Source organism: Typopeltis vanoorti, chromosome 6 (genome assembly GCF_054136105.1).
Source record: "Typopeltis vanoorti isolate ZY-2024b chromosome 6, IOZ_Tvanoo_1.0, whole genome shotgun sequence".
Taxonomy (NCBI): domain Eukaryota; kingdom Metazoa; phylum Arthropoda; class Arachnida; order Uropygi; family Thelyphonidae; genus Typopeltis; species Typopeltis vanoorti.
The window spans coordinates 106843399-106863083 of NC_143554.1; the positions used below are offsets into that span (position 1 = coordinate 106843399).

At 34.7% G+C, this 19685-nt stretch overlaps 1 protein-coding gene across 3 annotated transcripts in view; it reads right to left on the minus strand.

Moving 5' to 3' along the window:
- The window catches only part of LOC150105778 (H(+)/Cl(-) exchange transporter 4-like), a 425804-nt gene that overhangs the window by 82414 nt on the left and 323705 nt on the right, over positions 1 to 19685 (minus strand). For all 3 annotated transcript variants that reach the window (XM_090394346.1, XM_090394347.1, XM_090394345.1), the window contains one exon: positions 7789 to 7910. In XM_090394346.1, the coding sequence (XP_090250472.1) occupies positions 7789 to 7910 (122 nt within the window). The remainder of the gene's footprint in view (positions 1 to 7788; positions 7911 to 19685) is intronic.

The following is a 19685-nucleotide window of genomic DNA, read 5'->3' on the forward strand; positions in this document are numbered from 1 at the left end:
AAACAAATGTTATAAGCAGTTGACACAACACTAATGAAGGTTGCCGCTTTTGATAACAAAAAGATACAACAGGTGGCGCCACTAGTATATTCTATTTTCAAAAAGTTCAGTTTCCTTTTGCACAGAGGGTGTATAAATTAAAACTGCCAAGGAAGATAACCTTACTGCTAGAAAATTTGGATTGAAGGTGGACATCGACAAAGAGGGGAATTCAAAGGGTTCTGAGTGGTTGGTGGCACTGGGAGAGCGATTATTATTAGCGTATGATGTACAGGTCTCAGGATATTACATACATATTGCATAAAACAACATAAAAACAATTTTAAAAATTATATTAAATGGGGTACAATAGGTTTAAATGATTAAATATTAAAAATTAAGAGTTAGGAATCAGAGCTTAATCCTTAAATCCCAGATCCACTCCAGGGATTCTGGGGTCAGTTTAAAAAAGTCCTCTTTAGTGCCTGCAAATGAGTAGATAGGCAACTCAAGTACAATATGATTGATAGTCTGGAACCCACTTCCACATTCACAGTTTAGAGCATTTGGACCAGTTCTGTCTATTGTTGATGGAGTGGGTCACACACACACACACACACACACACACACACACACACACACACACATTCCCTGGTACTTTGATTTCAAGTTGGCTGTTAACACTGCTCAGTTTCCACACTAGAATTCCTCCTTTGTAGTCAATGTTTCGTTTGTCAATGTCATTGCTTTGTTTGTTGTTTGGGAGAGCGATATAAATAGCATACGAATTTGGAAGAGAGATTTTCAGTCAAAATAGATCATGATCAGGAGAGTCTAAGTTGAATGCTCTCTGGCATGGTCTGTCAGAGTGAACATATGCATAAATGCCACCATTGAGCCCAAAGGAGTCAAAGATATGTATTTAGGGAAGTTCAGTTGAGTAGTGCTTGGAGAGTCTGAAATTTAAGTTTCTGTCAGAAAAAGCAGGTGGGATTTTGCAGACTGGAAGTGTAAACTGTTGAGGGTGAAACAGACACCATACATATTTGTAAAGTGGATCTGAAAGCCTCTATGGAGTCTATTGTTGATGGAGTGGATCACACACACACACACACACACACACACACACACACACACACACACACACTCTCTCTCTCTCTCTCTCTCCCCTTATGTAGCATCGGTACTTTGATTTCAAGTTGGCTGTTAACACTGCTTAGTTTCCACACTAGAAATCCTCCTTTGTAGTCAATGTACTTTTTTTCATTACTGGTTTGTTGTTTTTCTTCCCGTTGATTGTGAAGTCATTGGCCTTGTTCACACTGGGTAAAGTGGATCTGAAAGGTAAGGTCAGGCCAACTCATATACATGATTGGGGAGAACTAACTTTTGAGGTTGTTCACAGCTGCCATTAGTTCTGATCCACTTACCAGTGTGTCACAGGTTACTTTCACCATTTGTGGGAAAGTTGTCCCATTTGTTCATAGGTCCGAAGCAGTGGCATCTAGTGATTTTGTTACAGTCAAAACCGGATTTTTTCCATTAGTTTGGTGATGTCTTCCTTCAAGCCCAAATTTTTCCAACCAAAGGTTGGGAAAATTTGGGTTTGAAGTTCATTGTCCATATTGACTGAGCTACAGAGGCTTGACTGGGAGGGGGGGGGGGGGAAACAGATCTGGAAAAAGTCCAGAGGAAAGTAATTAAAGCAATAACTGTAATGTTGGGAGAACAACTGAAAAGAGATAATTTAGCTGGTTGGATAAACAGGATAAAATAGAAGTGATATGAACTGAGAAAGTCAAAGTTATAGATAGGAGATTACAGATTAATGAGGAATTTTTCAACATACAGAAGGAAGGAACTTAATAAAATTTGGAAAAACAACAAAATTCCTACAACTCAAAAATAAAATTATACGAAAGTATAAGACTACCAACAGCTCTCTATAGGGCAGAAACTTTAACCTTCAAAGAGAAGCAGAGAGAAAACTGTTAGCTTTCAAAATGAAATGCTTCAGGAAAATATACAGACCTCACTGAACAGAACATAAGACTAATGCACAAGTGATGCAAGATTTGAATATCTCTAACTCAACACTTCTTAACAGAATTAAAAAGCATCAACTCCATTGGTATGGACACACACTGTGCAATGGAACCAGAGAATTCTTTGCCTGGTATTTGAGTGCACATAAAGCCCTTAGAACTGCAGTGGATTTTCAAAGTTGTTGGCATATGAAAGAACTTGCTCTGGACAAAGAACAGTGAAAGGACCTTATTCATGAGGGACTCAACTCATCTTGAAGATAGAAGAGAAGAAGAAGAACAAGACAGTATCTCTCAAAGTTGTACAGAATATGTAATAAATGAGTAACAAAAGAAGCATGAATGAATGCAAACTGTGGTAATAATCATACTGAGATCTGATAATAATAATAATAATAATATAAAAGTGGTTAGTCGTCATCTGAGCAATTCAGGTGTAGGCTTTTTTTTTTATGTCCTGTTCCTGCTCTGCAGATGAAGTTAGTCTTTCCATCTTAGTCTTGGATGTCTGCAGTCTCTTCTTCTTGTAGGTGTTTATATTTATATGCTAGTTTGGGAATCCTATTGTTATTCATCCTTTTTATGTGGTGTAGCCAATTTTGCTGATATTCTTCTATTTCTTATAAGATGTTCTTTGTATCAAATTGTTCTCTCATTTCTGTTTTTTTTTTTTTTTTTTTTTTTTTTTTTTTTTTTTTTTTTTTTTAAATCTAATCTACTCTTTTAAGTGTCAGAAGAGGTCTTGGAAACTTCAACTGTGCTGCTTACAATCTTTGTAAGTTTCTTTGTTTTGGAATCCAGGTTTCACTTCCAAATTTGAGAAATGGTTTAGAGGTCATATCATGCAATCTTAATCGAGTTTTTTAGTCATTTGTTTTCGAAAATTTCTTTTAATTATGGCATTCATTCTATAGTAAATTTGTAATTGTGCTCCCAATTGTGAATCAGTATTGTATTGCGAGATTATATTTCCTAAGTATTTGAATTCTGTAATTTGTTCTATTATTTTATTGTGAAGCATAATTTTGACATTTTGAATGGTGTTTCCACACATTGCCATAGCTTTTGTTTCAGAGATTTTCGTTTTTAATTTCTTTCCTATTTCATTTAGATGGTTAGTTGCAATTTGGAGTTTATCTTCCGGGTATGAAATTAGTACTTGATCATCTGCATAAAGTATTGTATTTAGCTGTTTATCATTTGTTAGTTTAATTCCATCTTGAACAGTTGTTTTCCATTCTTTTAGGATTCTGTTTACAAAAATGTTGAATAGGATTGGGGATAAGCCGCAACCTTGTATTACTCCTTTATTTATAGTTATCATCATCAAATTACTGACATTTACCCTCAAGGGGTGTACAGGATATAATAGTACTACATGAAAAATTTCCATCATTACTAACTTCCTATCTACAATTTTCTGCCAAATCAATCTGTTACCTGTCAAAGCTACAACATTGTCAGATCTTATATTTATATATCTATCTTCTAAGGCACTTTTTACCGTATCAATCCACCTATATTTTGGTCTTCCTCTGAGTCTTTTTCCTGCCAGCTTGGCAGAGTACACTTGTTTGGCTAATCTTTCCTCACCCATTCTATATAAGTGACCATACCACCTGAGATTAGCTCTGCTAACACATTCCTGGATGCTGACGATGTCAAGTTCTTTCCTAATATCCTCGCTTTTAATATGATATTACTATTGATGCCATCTGCTCATGCCCCTAATCTTTCTCAGGACTCTCATATCTGAATCCTCTAGTCTTTGGTCAGGTGTTTTACTTCTGACCCAGCTCTCAGATCCATAAGTTAAAATTGGTTTGAACACTGTCTTGTATACAGCAAACTTAGTGTTTTGACTAATTTCTCTCTTATTCCATATAAATTTATTCAGTTGACTTCCTACCATACCAGCTTTGTTGATTCTGTTGTCTATTTCCATATTTAATTTACTGTTTTCACTAAAAATCGTACCTAAGTAGCTGAAATATTTTACTTGTTCATTAAACCATCTTCCTGTACTTCCTTCAATTCTAACTGCTGACTTACAACTCAAATAAAGACTTAAGTATTGCTTGATATAATGCCCCCATTGACACCATATAACTGTAGCATATTGAATAGCTTCTCTCGTGGCACCTTATCATATGCCTTTTCCAGATCGACAAAACTCAAATAGAGATCTTTGTTATATTCCTATGATTTCTCCACTATTTGTCGTAAAGTGAAGATCTGATCCTGACAGCCTCTATTTGGCCGGAATCCAGCTTGTTCTTCACCAAGCTTTTCTTCTACAATTCTTCTCAACCGTTTCTCAAGTATACTTGCATATATCTTACCATCAACACTCAGTAGGGAAATACCTCTGTAATTCTCACATTCAGTTTTATTTCCCTTTTTATATACATGTGCTATGAGAGCTCCACTCCAATTATCGGGAATTTGTCCCTCTCTCCAGGCCTTCTAATATGTATTCTTTTCTGGATCATTTCTGGATATGTATTCCTGACTGCATGCCTGTTGAGTATTTTTTTCTCACTGTGCTAACATTGCTTGTTTCATTTAGCAATTTCTCAAAGTAATTACTCCATACTTCAAAGATATCTTTTTCTCCAGTTTTCATGTCACCTTTATCATCTCTAACTTCTTTTCCAGTACTCTTTCCTCCATTTCTAAGCTTCTTCAACAACCTCCAAAATATTTTGCCACCTTCTTGATATTTATTTTCTATGTTCTTGCCAAAGTCCTCCCATGACTTTTGTTTAGCTAGTTTTACACAGTGTTTAGCTTTCTTACATTTGTCTCTGTATTCTCGAAGAGCACAAGATGACTTATTTGCCAGGAACTTTTGATATGCTTTCTTCTTTTCCTTCACCGCCTCTTTAACTTCCTGTGTCCACAGTGGAGTTCTCATTTTTCTATCCTTGCAGACAACCTCACCAAATGCCTCTCTGGCAGAATCAATCAATGTCTTCGTCAGAGCTCGCCACTGAATCCTCAAGGTTTGATTCCTGTTCTCAAACGTTTTCATTTTTTCTTGAATAATGTTTGTATAGTTTAGTCTACAGTTCACATCTGAGAGCTGCTCAACTTTTGTTTTAAAAATTTCTTACATGTTTTTCTTTTCAATATGAAATTCCATTTTATCTTGCTCAAGACTAAATAGTGATCACTTCCAATTTCAAATCCTCTGTACACTTTAGTGTCCTGCACCAGAGCAAAAACATCACTATCAAGAATAATATAGTCAATGAGACTTTTCTTATTCCTTGCCTCTTCTCTCATTTGAATTTGTGCACATTTTTATGTTGGAATATGGTGTTAGTAATAACCAGTCCATGTCCTGAGCAGAAATCCAACAAGTATTTGCCATTATTATTAGCTTTGCTCTTTTCTCCAAATTTTCCCAAAATATTTTTATATGTCTCACAATTATTTCCTACTCTGCTATTTAGATCCCCAACAAGGACCAACTTTTCCTTTTTCATTGTGTCAGGTGATTTTTCTAAACCCTCAAAAAATTCATCCACTTCTACCTTAGTAGAACCTTCTGTGAGACCACAGTCACAAATAAGTCTCATTGTCCAGTTCCCCATTCTGATATTTGCCCACATCACTCTACTTGAAATTGCCTGCCATTCACGAAGATTAGCCTCGTATTTCATGTTGAATACTATGGCTCCTCCTTCTTTTCCTTGATTGTCATTGCCTGAATATAACATTTGTATTTATTGTTCAGAAAGAGCTCACCAGTTTTGGTCTTTTTTGTTTCAGTCAGCTGTATTATGTCGATCTGGTACTTATCTAATTCCTCAGCTAGCTCCATTTCTTTGTCATTCAGGTTTCTTATGTTGATAGTACCGATCTTCAATTCTCGTGATATTGAGTTGGGGTTTGTTTTAGGATTTGTTCCAGTAGCTGACTTTTTGCTGTTCGCCCTGGCAAAAACAACGGGGGGCCCTTGTTTAACTGGGCGATGCCCCAGCGGGCATGAAATTTTATCATGTTGTACCATCATTTAATATTGGGTTTAAGCCAATAAGAATACCATTTTGGTGGCTAAATCCCAAATTGCCAGCCCATCCTCATTCATTTGGTATCCAGGTAGATACCTAACAGGGTACACCATGAGAAGGTGAGGATTGGACATTAGGTCAGAAGCCCTGGTCAGTTCTCCACATTCCTTTAAAGGCTATGTGGAGGTCTCCTCTCAGTTATACAGCTTTGACCCTTAAGCACCCCATTTATTAGTTATAGGTTCTGATAATGTTCCATCTGCAAATTTCTGTAGACATTTTACTGCTTTAATTAATTTAGGAGGTATTTTATCATCTTGTAATATTTTCCAGAGTAGATTTCTGTTTAAGTTATCATACACCTTTTCGTAGTCAATAAATAGAAGAAAAGTGGGCAGGTTAAATTCTTTTCTTTTTTTTTTTATGATGTGTTGCATTGTGAAAGAGGCATCTGTGCATCCTCTCCCTCTTCTAAAACCACACTCTTCTTCTTCTAAATAATTTTCTGTATACTTAGTCCGTTCTTTAAGATGTTTGCATATAGTTTTGATGCTGTTATTAAGAGAGAAATGCCTCTGTAATTTCTACATTTGTCCTTGGGACCTTTTTTTTGTGAATATTTATTACTTTCCAGTTTCCCATTTTTTTTGAGGGATCTTTTGATATTTCCAGATATTATTGAAAAGTTTAAGTAGGTTTTCTTTCAAGCTACTGTCTGCATATTTAAAGAGCTCAATGCATATTCCATCCAGGACTGGGCTTTTTCTATTCTTGAGTTTTTTAATTCTTCCATTACTATTTCTTCTGTACTTTCTTGTATACTGAGATCTTCAATTTTGTGAGTTTTATCATTGGTTTGTATTTCTTGATTTTCATTCCACAATATTTTTAGTTTTCTATCCAAACCTCTTTGGAAATTAGATTATTTCTTAATTGGTCATTTTCTGCTATTTGTAGTTGCCTGAAAATTTTAAAACCTATTCTTTGGGGTCCAGTGATATCCTGCTCTAATGATTTAACATATTTACTCCAATCTTCTCTGTGTATACTTCTGGAAAGCTTCAGCCCATAATTTTTTATATTGTATATAGTCAGCAGTGTTTTTACTTTGCAGGTAGATTTTAAAAGCCCGTTTTTCCATTTCGATTAATTCCTTTAAGTCATCATTCCAAGTTCTGAGCCATTTTATGTTTTTCCTTGATTTGTATCCTAAACTTTCTTCTGCTGCTTTTAGTATGGTTTACTTTATATTTTTCCAGTCAGTTTCAATATTGTTTGTGGTTGGTTTTATTTTATCTCTTATTCTGCTTTTATATAAGTTTCTAATACTCTCCTGTTCTAGAAAATGAATTTTAAACTGTTTATTAGATGTTGGTTGGTTTATCTTTATTTTTCTTTTGAAGTATATGGTTCTTTTTATGAATTTAAATCTGCTTTCGACTATCATGTGATCACTATCAATTTTGCTCCCCTCTAAAAAACCCTTGTATCAATGAATGAATTCAAACTGTGGTAATAATCATAACTGAGATCCGATAATATAATAATAAAGTGGTTAGTCTATAATGTTATCACTTGAATAAATTTATTGCATTTTTAAATTTTAGTGTAACTATTTGTTATTAATGAAATAAATAAAAATCCATATTTTCTGGTCAAAGTTTGTCAACCTAAGAAAATATGATCTACCAACTGAAGACTCATTCTGTAAATTTCTTCATAATTACTACTTGATTTAAACAAACCTGTCATCCGTGTAACTCCTCCGAGACAAGCTGCAGCTCCAACCATAGCATAAAGTCCAGGAGTCATGTACTTTTCACCAGTAATAGGAGCCCTTTGAAACACCCATAATGTTGGATAATGGCTGAAACAAAAATTATTTCTCAACCATCAACTTAAAAATAATTTTTACTTTCGAAAAAAAAAAAAAAAAAAAAAAAAAAATCCTTATAATAATATTAAAAATTATATTAAACTTATATTTCTGATATGCAAGGAACAACAGAGATAAAATTTGGCTATCGGTGTTCTTTCATCATCCTGTGATTTTAAATTTAGTGAGATCATTTTACAATTGTGCATTAGGTGCAACAGACTATATACGTGGCTGGTTTGCTTATTTTTTAACAGAAAAAAAAAACATATAAGTCATCACCAGCTTTGCCTCAAAATTGCTGATAAAGCTCATTCTGTCACAAATGACAGGTGAACCAAAATTTCTTTTTCAGCAAATGCACATGAATCCACACAGCTGTTTTATAATGAAATTCTGTTAGTAGGAATTTAGAGTGATAAAATGTTATTTTAACACCAAAATTCCATTCACTTTAAGCCATAATATATAGAACTAAAATAAATATGTCGCTTTTCAAATAATATATTAAGGTACTAAATTAGCAGAATGTTCATTGTTCATAAATTTTTAATGGTATTACAGAACAAAAATGCTAAATCATAAAAAAAAGTTTATTGACTAACTTATATTTCACTGGATTTCAAACCAGCACCCTCAAAAGACAACTAGCTGTTACAGTTTACATGCAACAATGAGTAAGTGAAAAATTCAAACTGTAACTGATAAAAAGATATGAAATCCTAATCAGGTGTCCTCTAATGCTATAAAAACATATATTACAGTTGTATTGATCATAACATGACTTTCCCAAATTTCTGGTGGGTTATGAATAAATGTTTGTCAACCTCAGTCTGTCTACAAGATAGAAGAATGTTCATTAATTCTGTACATTACAGATACAATATAAAAAAAAAAATTGAAAAAAAAAAAAAAAAGAGGTTAAATTATCTTTTTTTGTATATCAATCCCCATAGACAAGAGGTCACGAAACTAATAATCCAACAATAGTGAGCAAATGATTAGGAAAAAAGAAGTAATCTGTTAATATTTCATGAAGAACTAGAATTGTATTCACTGGGGAATAAAGTGTGGGGGAAGGCCGTTTCAAAGAAATAAAGTAAACAGAAAGAAAGAAGAGGACACAAAGTTGATTCAGTTCAATAAGCTTGAAGCTGAGCTGTATGGATGTTGGCCAGCAGCTTCTGATGTTCTCACACGATTAGAGGAAAGCAGAGGAATAGTGGTGGCAAGTTCTGTAGAGCAATGTTCGATGAAAATATCTATAAAAGAGACAATACAGAAACAGAAAATAATATAGAAACAAACTGAACTGAGGGCACCTCTGACAGTAGGCCCACCTATTAAGTGGATTGACCTTGTCTGGATACAACTGAATATTCTTAGAGAGAATTTCATGCACCACCACCACCACCACCTCCAAATGTATTCTAAGGTTGGATGGATTTGTAAAGTATAAGGGAGTTGGCAGGATTTAACTATTCTTTTGAATGAAATAAGATTTTTATTTATTTATTTAATATTTTATTTTTTTTAAAGATTAGGCAGCTACCAATGTGATGTGTTTATACCAGAACAGGTCCAGCTGTGAAAGTCAACCCACGAAGATAAAAATTGGTCTTAATTTAAAATATATCAGAATATTAATAAAAGTAAGAAGAAGTGAAGTGAGATCTTTCTTGCAAATAATAGGACAGGACATATTTTGTAAGCAGTGAGGTTCACAAGGGTGTCCTTGGCCTACTGGCAAATACCAAGGAGGTCATAGTTCAAGGCACTGTTATGAAAGATCTTGAAGCTTGAAGCGATTGTGTACTACAAGGTTTGACAAATAAATACTGTCATCAAAAAAAATACAGAAAGGATACGAGTTTAGTGAGAATTCTAATGAAATGAGTGAATTGTTGTTTGGTATCACAATTGAAGCAATTAAGGCTACGAAGCCTGCGTATTTAATGTGTGCTAACTGCATGTATGCTTCTGGCTGATTTGCCTATTTTGTGGAACAAAAAAACCAAAGTTTCAGATAGGAAAAATCCTACCACCTCTATATGATTCATACAGAGGTGGTAGGATTTTTCATAAGAGGAAACTAGCAATCAAATCACAAAGAGCAGAAGAGAGAGACTATAAGACAGAAGCATGGTGAGAAAACTTAATCAAATACCTCAGAAATATCAAGAGTGACCAAAATACCATAACTTATGTCCAAAGTAAGATAAGGTTGACATGGATATCTGCTGCAGAACTCATACTGGTGATCAGTAATATATTGATGGTCCTCCAGATGATGAAGAAGTCAGCTCTTAATGTCCTCCTCCATTATTTTCAAAAATACTGAGGTGAGAGAAAATGGAACAACAGTTTGATGGTTGACTTTTATCTCTCTCTCTCTTGTTAAAGGACAGCTGGTAAATGCTTGCTTTCATACTGTTGATATTTATACTCGGCAGATGAGTATAGCTGCTTGTATAAATAAACCAGGATGGCTACAAGTTTTTAGTATGCCTAGAGGGATAGTATCTATCTGTTGATATTTATACTCGGCAGATGAGTATAGCTGCTTGTATAAATAAACCAGGATGGCTACAAGTTTTTAGTATGCCTAGAGGGATAGTATCTAGCAAGGAACATATTAGTATCGACTATTTGAGGATTTTTCTGATGTCCTTCTGGCAAAAGATTAGAACAGCACAATGAGAGCTTCTTGTGGTATAGCAGGAAGAGATTGGCTGATGCCAAGAAGTCCACCTTATTTTTAGATGATGTTACCATGGTACAATGTAGAAGTATGAGACAAAGTGATGGAAACAAGAAAGAGCAGAGGTCACACCAAACGGCTATTAAATCATTCAATTATATTATATTAATAAAAAATTAATTAAAAATCATTATATTATCATTAACTCTATTTTACAATATATCTACTCTATAATATAAAATGATAAGGCTTTTTTGTAACATTTTTATGTCACGTTTTTTGTCAAGTTATTTGAAACATTTTGAAACTCAGGGCTACCCTCAGTGTCGAGTCTTCAAAATTAAAGGAGAACAGGCCTACCAGTCTGGAACTCGGGGGATTGGGCACTGTAGGTGCCACGGGGATACAAATTTCGACTTTTCAAAATTCGAGTCATCAGAATTCAAGGAGAACCGGCCTACCAGTCCGGAACTCGGGGGGGGATTTCGAGCCTTCAAAATTCAAGGAGAACCGGCCTACCAGTCCGGAACTCGGGATATATATATATATATATATATATATATATATAAACCAGAAAGCTGAAGTGCCATTTCAGTCAGAAGCACCCCCCCCCTCCATTTGGCTCTTACAAAATCTGTTTTGGGCTTACTGATGATTTCACCAACAAGTGGTAATTATGAAAAGTACAAAAATCCATAATAATTTACACTGAACATCCACAAGAAGCACAACACTAACATTTTAAAAACAATCATATATCCTAAAAGGAATGCAAAAAATTAATTACAGTTTTAACTTGATCAATATGCAATCTTAAGAGTGGACACTGAATTGAAAAGCCAACTTCTTAAAGTAAACTACAGAAATAAATACTTGCTTGATGGTTACTGAACAAATGAAGATGGAACATGAATTTGGAATTAAGTCATATTAGGTGAAAGGTAATTTGTAATAATGCACATTCATGCTGAAGTACTTTTTTGACAAGAAACTAGAATAAACTGTAATATTTGATAAGCAACAGTCTCAATTTAAATTAGTTGACATCCTCGTTATATGAAATCAATGTGAAAGACATGCAAATAAAAATGCGATTGCATTTTAAGCAACAGATGAGTACTGAAGACCCTGCATGCTTCAAGGCTAGTTTTTTTTTCTTCTTCTTTTTTTTCCTCTCCCCATTAGAATAAATGTCACTGTAAACTGGAATACATGTCTTTTGTCTTTGATGGCTTGGTTGGCCACATGGTTAACATACCATTCTCCAAATCAACAGGTCGTGGGTTCAAAGCCTGCAGTGAGCATGGATGTTTTGTGATTGTCTTTAGGTGGGAGATGAATTTCATTGCTTACTGTGAAATCACTGTTCTGCCACTTGTTTGGAGGGGAAGACTGTTCCAAAGAACAGAGGCAGACGTAATGAAGGAAGAGTATGAGGTCTGTACAGATGTTGACCAGTGACTGCTCTAGTTCTTACATGATTAGACAAAAGCACAGAAGAATGTTGGTGGCCAGAGAAAGAAAGGGTAAGGGCCACCTATCAGATGGACTGCCCCCTTTGATATACAATTAAGTATTCTTAGGAAGATTCTGTGTGCACCACTAATCAAATGCATGAACAATATTCTAAAGCTGGCTACTTCCAGTACTCACTTTAGTTATAAGGGAATGACAAACTCAAGGTACTTGATGCTGGACCATGCTTTACTTCATGTATCATACATCTATTATATTTTCTATAAAGTGATCATCATTAAGTTTAAGGGAATAAAAATCACACATTGAAAGGAGTGCCTTCTATAGCTGCTGGTAGCTAGTCTTGGTTGTTAGGGGGAAGAGGGTCTCAGAATTACTGTTTCTGAAATCTCAGGAAGTTTCACAAAATTATATTTATTTAGATTTTAATGAATTTGTAAATCTGCTGATTCAAAAAAAAAAGTATTTCACCTTTGTATTTACTGCAATAGCTGAGTAGAAGTTACGTAAATGTACTGTTTCCAATCCATTAACCTAAAGAAGAGCTTAAATCCACACCTGAGGTCAGCCTGGTTAGTCAAGTGGTTAGCATATTGCTCTCCAGCCAAGAGGCTGCAGGTTCGAATCCTGCCAAGAGCATCGATGTTTGTGATTGTCCTACTAACCAATTACCCTATATACTGCTGTAACCTGTGTCCTTGCACAGTATGACCTTTGATGTCTTTACACCATTAAAAAAAAAAACTCTAAGCCTAAATATTCTATCTATTGTGTGTTTTCTTTCTTTCTTTGTTTTCTTCTTGCTCCTTTCTCCAAATTCTATTAAAGTAGTCAAGGGCTAGGAATGATTTTTTTTTTTTTTTAATACTATATTAAAAGGAGGCAGATCCCCTTATGCAGTGGGAATTTGCCTCCTCTCCAGGTATTTGCCTTAACTAGTAGGCTGAATCCCAAGGTAAGTGTGGGAGGAGTGACCAAATATTCCCCTTAAAGAACTGGAGTTAACAATAACCGAGGACTGTTAATCCAAACCACGATGTCAGGTCCTTTCTGGATAATGTATCTATGAAAAACACAATGACAAGAAAACTGAATATTTGTACTTACACTGTCAGAAGTTTGAAAGGGGAAGAAATAAAGAGTTGTATAAGGCACCAGAAAAAATAGGGTGGAATATACTTAGACTTTCTGAAACTGATATATTATATCTGACAAGAAATTACATTCTTGTTTTTCTCCTTATCCCAATATAAACAAAAAGTCTGAAATATCTTTATAATTAATTTACTTGTAAACAGAGCCTGCTGACTTCACATCAACTGCCTTAATATTTCATAATGAAAAGAGACCTCAATAAAAGTCAAAACTGGTCTGGGTAATGACACTTCTCATAATGTATAGCAACATACACCTCACAAGGAAGTGTGGTTTGCAATACAGAATACTAAGGCGGCTGATATGAAGCCCAAAGCCTCATTAAAAAAGTAGACTAGTTGTGAAGATACTTCACATGCAAACTCTGCTTACACTTGGGTGACAATTTAAACAAGATTTTTTTTTTTGTAAAATATAATATACTTTATAACCAAGTGAAAAAAAACTTCCTTTTCTGAAACTAGAAAAGAAGAAAAAGTTACTGAAACAAGCAAGTATATTTACATGATGCTGAGGGAAATTATGGTCAAGGAGGAATTATAGTTCATAAATGATGGGAAAGTAACATCTTTGAACTTAAACCAATCTCCCAAAGAATTACATCTCTCAGGTCGAAAATTAATATGAAATTTGATTTGTGTGTAATACAAATATATTCCTATACCATTCATATTTCTGAATTTAGGGACACAAAACACACGTGTTGAAATGATTATTTTACTTATTATTAATAAAATAATACTTAAAATAACAAAGTATTATTTTATTAATAATAAGTAAAATAATAATTTCAACACGTGTGTTTTGTGTCCCTAAATTCAGAAATATGAATGCTGATCACTGTGTAACCATAAAAGAAAGAAAAATATTCCTATACCAAGTCATTCAGATGAAGAAACTGACAATTTTTATGAGGATGTCTCTAACAACAACCATAACATATGTCCTTGGAAAATTATAATGGGAGACTAACTGTAAAGTAAGCAAGAAACAACAGAGGACAAAGACTTGAATTTGCTGAGCCTGTGGATTGTATATAGATAATACTTTTTATAAGAAATGAAATAAACAAAAGATGACCTGAAGATCACCAAATCGAGAAGTTTTTAATGAAATTTGATTACATTATCTTCTAACATGGAAATATTAGAAGATCAGTTTAACTATGATAGCGATTGTAGGCAAGTGAGAGCAAGGATAAAAATAAACATTGAGAGAAAAAGATTGGAATGGGAAAAAATCCACAACAAAAGTTGAATATATAGTAAACCATAAAGAAAACAGATAACATTGTTCTGTTAATAAAAAAAAAAAAAAACTAAAAAAAAAATGCTACATGACCTTGACAGAGGTCATGGCATTTTTTTGCAGATCATCCAAATGAAATTGTGGATGACAATATCTACCTAAGCCAATTACTTAGCTTCAAGAAAAAAAAGAAGGAAAAAACAAGATAAAAAATAAATAAACAGAAGAATCACACTACAAAATAAAGCATCTAGGCTGCATAAAATTTCTGTTACAATATTTATCTGTGTATTTAAAACAAAAATCCATTTAACATGTGCATTATTCCAGTGATAACATATGGAAGCAAGAGGCAGCAACGAAAAAACAGGAAGATGGGTTGCATATGTCCCAAAGAGCCTTGAAGAGAAGAATGTTCAATATGACAAAAAGGAATAGAATTAGAGAGATGATGTAGAGGATATTGTGAAATATTGTAAAGAATTTAAATGGAGGTGAGTTGGCCATATTAATAGATGAAAGATGAACAAAATTAAACACTGAATGGATACCATGAGATGGAAAGAGAAGGAACAGTTTCCAGATAGCAAGATGAAGGGATGATCTACAATGGTTTGACACGAGATGGTGGACATTAGCTAAGGACAGAAATAACTGGAGATTTATGAAAGGAGACCTATACATGGAAGTGGATGGAAAGAGACTGAAGAAGATTATTACTTACATATTTTTTAACCTAAGGATTTGGAGGTGTTTATGGATAGGGAAATTGAAATCGGCAAAAGAAGCCAAGGATTACCTATTACTGAAAAACATACTAATATACAGAGATAAGGAAGTTCTCATTCTACTTTTATAAAGCTTTGATATGGTCACATTTGGATTATTGTGCACAGGTCTGGTCACCTGGGTTCTTGGGGATGAGGAATGGTGGAGATGATTCAGAGGTGGATAACCAAGATGATGAGTTGTCTGTGTGCACAAGGATAGACTTAATTCTGATAATTGTAGAAGTTGGATGATAGGCAGAAAAGAGAAGCATATGGTAGAAACATTTAAGCTACTGTAGGGATTTTATAGGATGGATATAGAGGAAATTTTTTGGCACTTGACTAGAGAGGTAGAACAAGGAATTATCCTTGAAAACTGAACGTGTCTGATTATTAAGGGATCTAAGAACTAAATTTTTCAGTTGGAGAGCTGAGAATGAGTAGAATGGGTTGCTAGAGTTTATTGTAAGTGCTCTTTCAGTGAATGTATTCAAGGTGAGATGATAGGTATTATGTGGATGGTCTAGGACTAAAGTTTGTGCCTGAAAGTATCTTCAGGACTGGGGTAAGGTAGTGCAACACTTTGTTTGCTCACACTTGGATAAAGGATTAAACTAAACTTATTATAGTCTAACCAAGTGAAAAATAAACTCTCAACATCTTTCTCTGAATCCGGAGTAATTTAATAATAAGGTTGCACACCCTTTGGCAACTCCTATAGGTTAGGATGACCTCTCATTGCTTCTGCCTTTGTATCTCCACTATTGGGCCTGGCTCCCACTGACAAGACCTCAATAAAGGTCGAAACCGGTATGGGTAGTGGCCCTTGCCTTAATGCATAGCATTACACATATCCGCAATGAGATGTGCTTTGCATTATGGGAGATACTGAGATAGGAGTGATGAGAGAGCTTTCTCCACCTTTGCAATGAGTTGCTGGTGTTGCACTACCTTACCCCAGTCCTGAAGATACTTTCAGGTGCAAACTTTGTTTGCTCACACTTGGATAAAGGATTAAACTAAACTTATTATAGTCTAACCAAGTGAAAAATAAACTCTCAATTTCAAAATTTAATTCTTAATTGCTTAATCCTTGAGTTTCATTCTATTTTTTGTTCAAATTTTGTCCCTTCTAGTTCTCTGCTTTCTTATGTCTACCATTATTATTTGCATTTGCACTTTTTCATATGGTCATTTGGTGTGCATTGTATGGTTCCTACCAATTCCTTGATTTCCAAATATGGTAGAAAATTATTAATCCAACAATGATAATTTTCCATATATTCTTTGTTTCATCATGTCCATTGTTTCCTGCCGTTTTTTGTTCTTTCCCCATCATTCCCATTATTTATTGACCTCAACTACAATTTCTTCCCAGATTTAACACTCTTTAATAGAAGATCATATTTTCTTGGTTATAGAATATTGGGATTTTTTAGCCTTAAACAACAGTGCACATTGTAAAATTGTCGCAGTCAATATTATGTATGCTATTGTATGCTGGTTCGCCTTACCTTATCGTCCCCAACCATTAAATGTTTTTTTTTTTCTTACTTGTATACAAAACAAGAAAAAAAAAATAAGTCAAACATTTTTTGTTGTTTTCATCTGTCTTTACCGTTGATTCACAATATAAATTTGATTTAGCTTCTGTCAACAGGAGTGTCAAAAACAAACATCAATTTTGATTTTTTTTTTTTTTAAATGACACAATACAATGCCAAATATGAAATTACTGTATAATACAAAAAGGGGAAAAAAAAATGTAATTTCATCCTTTTATTTTCTGGTTTTAATATGAAATATTAATAAATTTCTGCAGTATTTCCCACATCATTACTCCCAAAGGCTGTATTTAAACATTATGCAGAACTACCTTCACCTCGGAAAGAACGCACTGATACCAGGCAGATCCCCCCAGATAGCACAGGGAAACTACAAAAGAGTTTCTCTAAATAAAGAATAAGAAGCCATAAGCCAATGGGATCAATATTTCACCCACTCTGTAGAAATGGCTCTCTGCAATGCTGTCACTTCTTCAGTGACTTTCCTCCAAAATCTTAACATGATTTTATGATATAATGAATTTTATGTTACATCAGCTGTCACACAGAATAATCAGAGCTGTGTTCAACACTTAGGCAGCATGTCCCATTCAAGAAATATAACACAGTCTCCAGTAGATAACACAGATTCAGGTAAATCAGTGTTACCGAGAAATGAGGAACATAGAAGAAAGACACAAGATTAACCTTAGAGAAAAGAAGATGTTTTAAATCTTTTCCATTGGGGAAAAGATTTAAAATATCACTGGTCAGCTGTGTCCTGAGGAAAGGTCAGGCATGATTCCTTTTTGAGTAAGCCATCAATTACAGATATATATATATATATATATATATATATATATATATATATATATATATTGTAGTTTCTGTTGTATATATATAAAGGGTGTCCGCAAGATTTAAATTTAGTGCCATTTGTGCGGTAAAGTGTTGCCAACAAGTAAAAAAAGACAGCGTGACAGCTGACAGTTCAGGGTTATTAAAAATGGAGCGCTACACGAAAGAACAATGCATTTTCATTGTTGAGCAATATTTTAAAAATAATGAAGGTTTGGCAGCTACAGTTCGCAATTTTCATACAAAATATGGTCAAAATAGTGATTTAACTTCATCAACTGTGAAAAGATTAATTAAAAAATTCAAGGAAACTGGATCAATTAGTGATCTTATACACTCTGGGTGTCCTTCAAAAAGTCGTTCAACAGAAAACATCGAAGCAGTTCATGAGTGTTGCTGAGAGTCCAGGAACATCAATTCGGCACCGTGGTCTTGAATTGGGCATTTCAAGAAGCTCTCTACAGCGTATTCTCATGAAAGATTTGCATCTTTATGCTTACAAAGTTCAACTGACTCAAGAACTGAAGCCTACTGACCCCACACAGCGAAGAGAGTTCGTTGAATGGATTATGGAACAACAAGTGGATGCTTATTTTTCGAACAAAATCATCTCCAGCGATGAGGCTCATTTTCATCTTGATGGCTTCGTTAATCGACAAAATTGTTACATTTGGGGTTCAGAAAATCCACGAGTAATTGTTGAGAAACAAATGCATCCACAATGCGTCACTGTTTGGTGCAGATTTTGGGCTGGAGGCATCATCGGTCCATTCATCTTCGAAAATGCGGCTGGTAAGGCAACAACAGTTAATGGTGCTCACTATCGTGACATGATAATCCAGTTTTTTTGTGCCTAAATTGCAAGATATGGATGTGGACGACGTATGGTTTCAACAAGACAGTGCTACATGCCATACAGCCCGAGAAACAATTCAATTACTGCATGAGTCATTTCCTGGTCGTGTAATTTCCCGTTTTGGTGATCAGAATCAGCCACACAGATCATGTGACTTAACGGCATTCGACTTTTTTCTTTGGTTTTTTTTTTGAAGTCTGTGGTTTATGCCAACAAGCCCACGACCACCCACGCCTTGAAGGAGGAAATTGAGCGCTGTATCAACGAAATTCAGCCACATTTATGCAAAACGGTCATGGAAACTTCTGACAAAAGAGTGCATATGTGCCAGCAAAGCCGTGGAGGCTATTTACCCGATATGCTATTCCATGCATAACCCTATACTGTATACTTTATGAATCAATAAGAAATTACAATTTTTAATTAAAAACCTATGTTTTCTATCAAAATTACTTCTTGCGTGAATTTTGGGACACCCTGTGTGTGTATATATATATATATATATATATATATATGTTGTAGTCTATATATATATAGACATATAGACATAAGGTTCATCTTATCAATGTGTCAACTGTGGTGATTTATGCACCATACAGAGATATGCCTGATGATGAGAGTAAGGAGTTTATGAAACTCTATGGACTGTTTTGGACTGCCTGCCAGGAAGAGAGAGAGGTTCTGATCATCCTAGAAGACTTCAATACAAGAATGGGAAAGAGTACAACAGTTAGGTGTGATCACTGGAATTTGTCCATGCCTGATGATGAGAGTAAGGAGTTTATGAAACTCTATGGACTGTTTTGGACTGCCTGCCAGGAAGAGAGAGAGGTTCTGATCATCCTAGAAGACTTCAATACAAGAATGGGAAAGAGTACAACAGTTAGGTGTGATCACTGGAATTTGTCCATGTTAGCAGATTAGTTATCACTAATACTTGCTTACAGAAAACATAAACAGTGATAGGTCAAGACACCAGACTTATTACATCCTGGCATTCCACTGGTAGAAGACAAGTGCACTTGTCCTGGAGCACAAGTGGCACAGTCAACTTATAAGAGCTAATGCAAGATAGACTCTAAAACTTTCCAAGTCAGCACTCCCACTAACACAGAAGAAACTTAAGGTTGTATGCTCTTTTGGAGACTGATGAGCAGA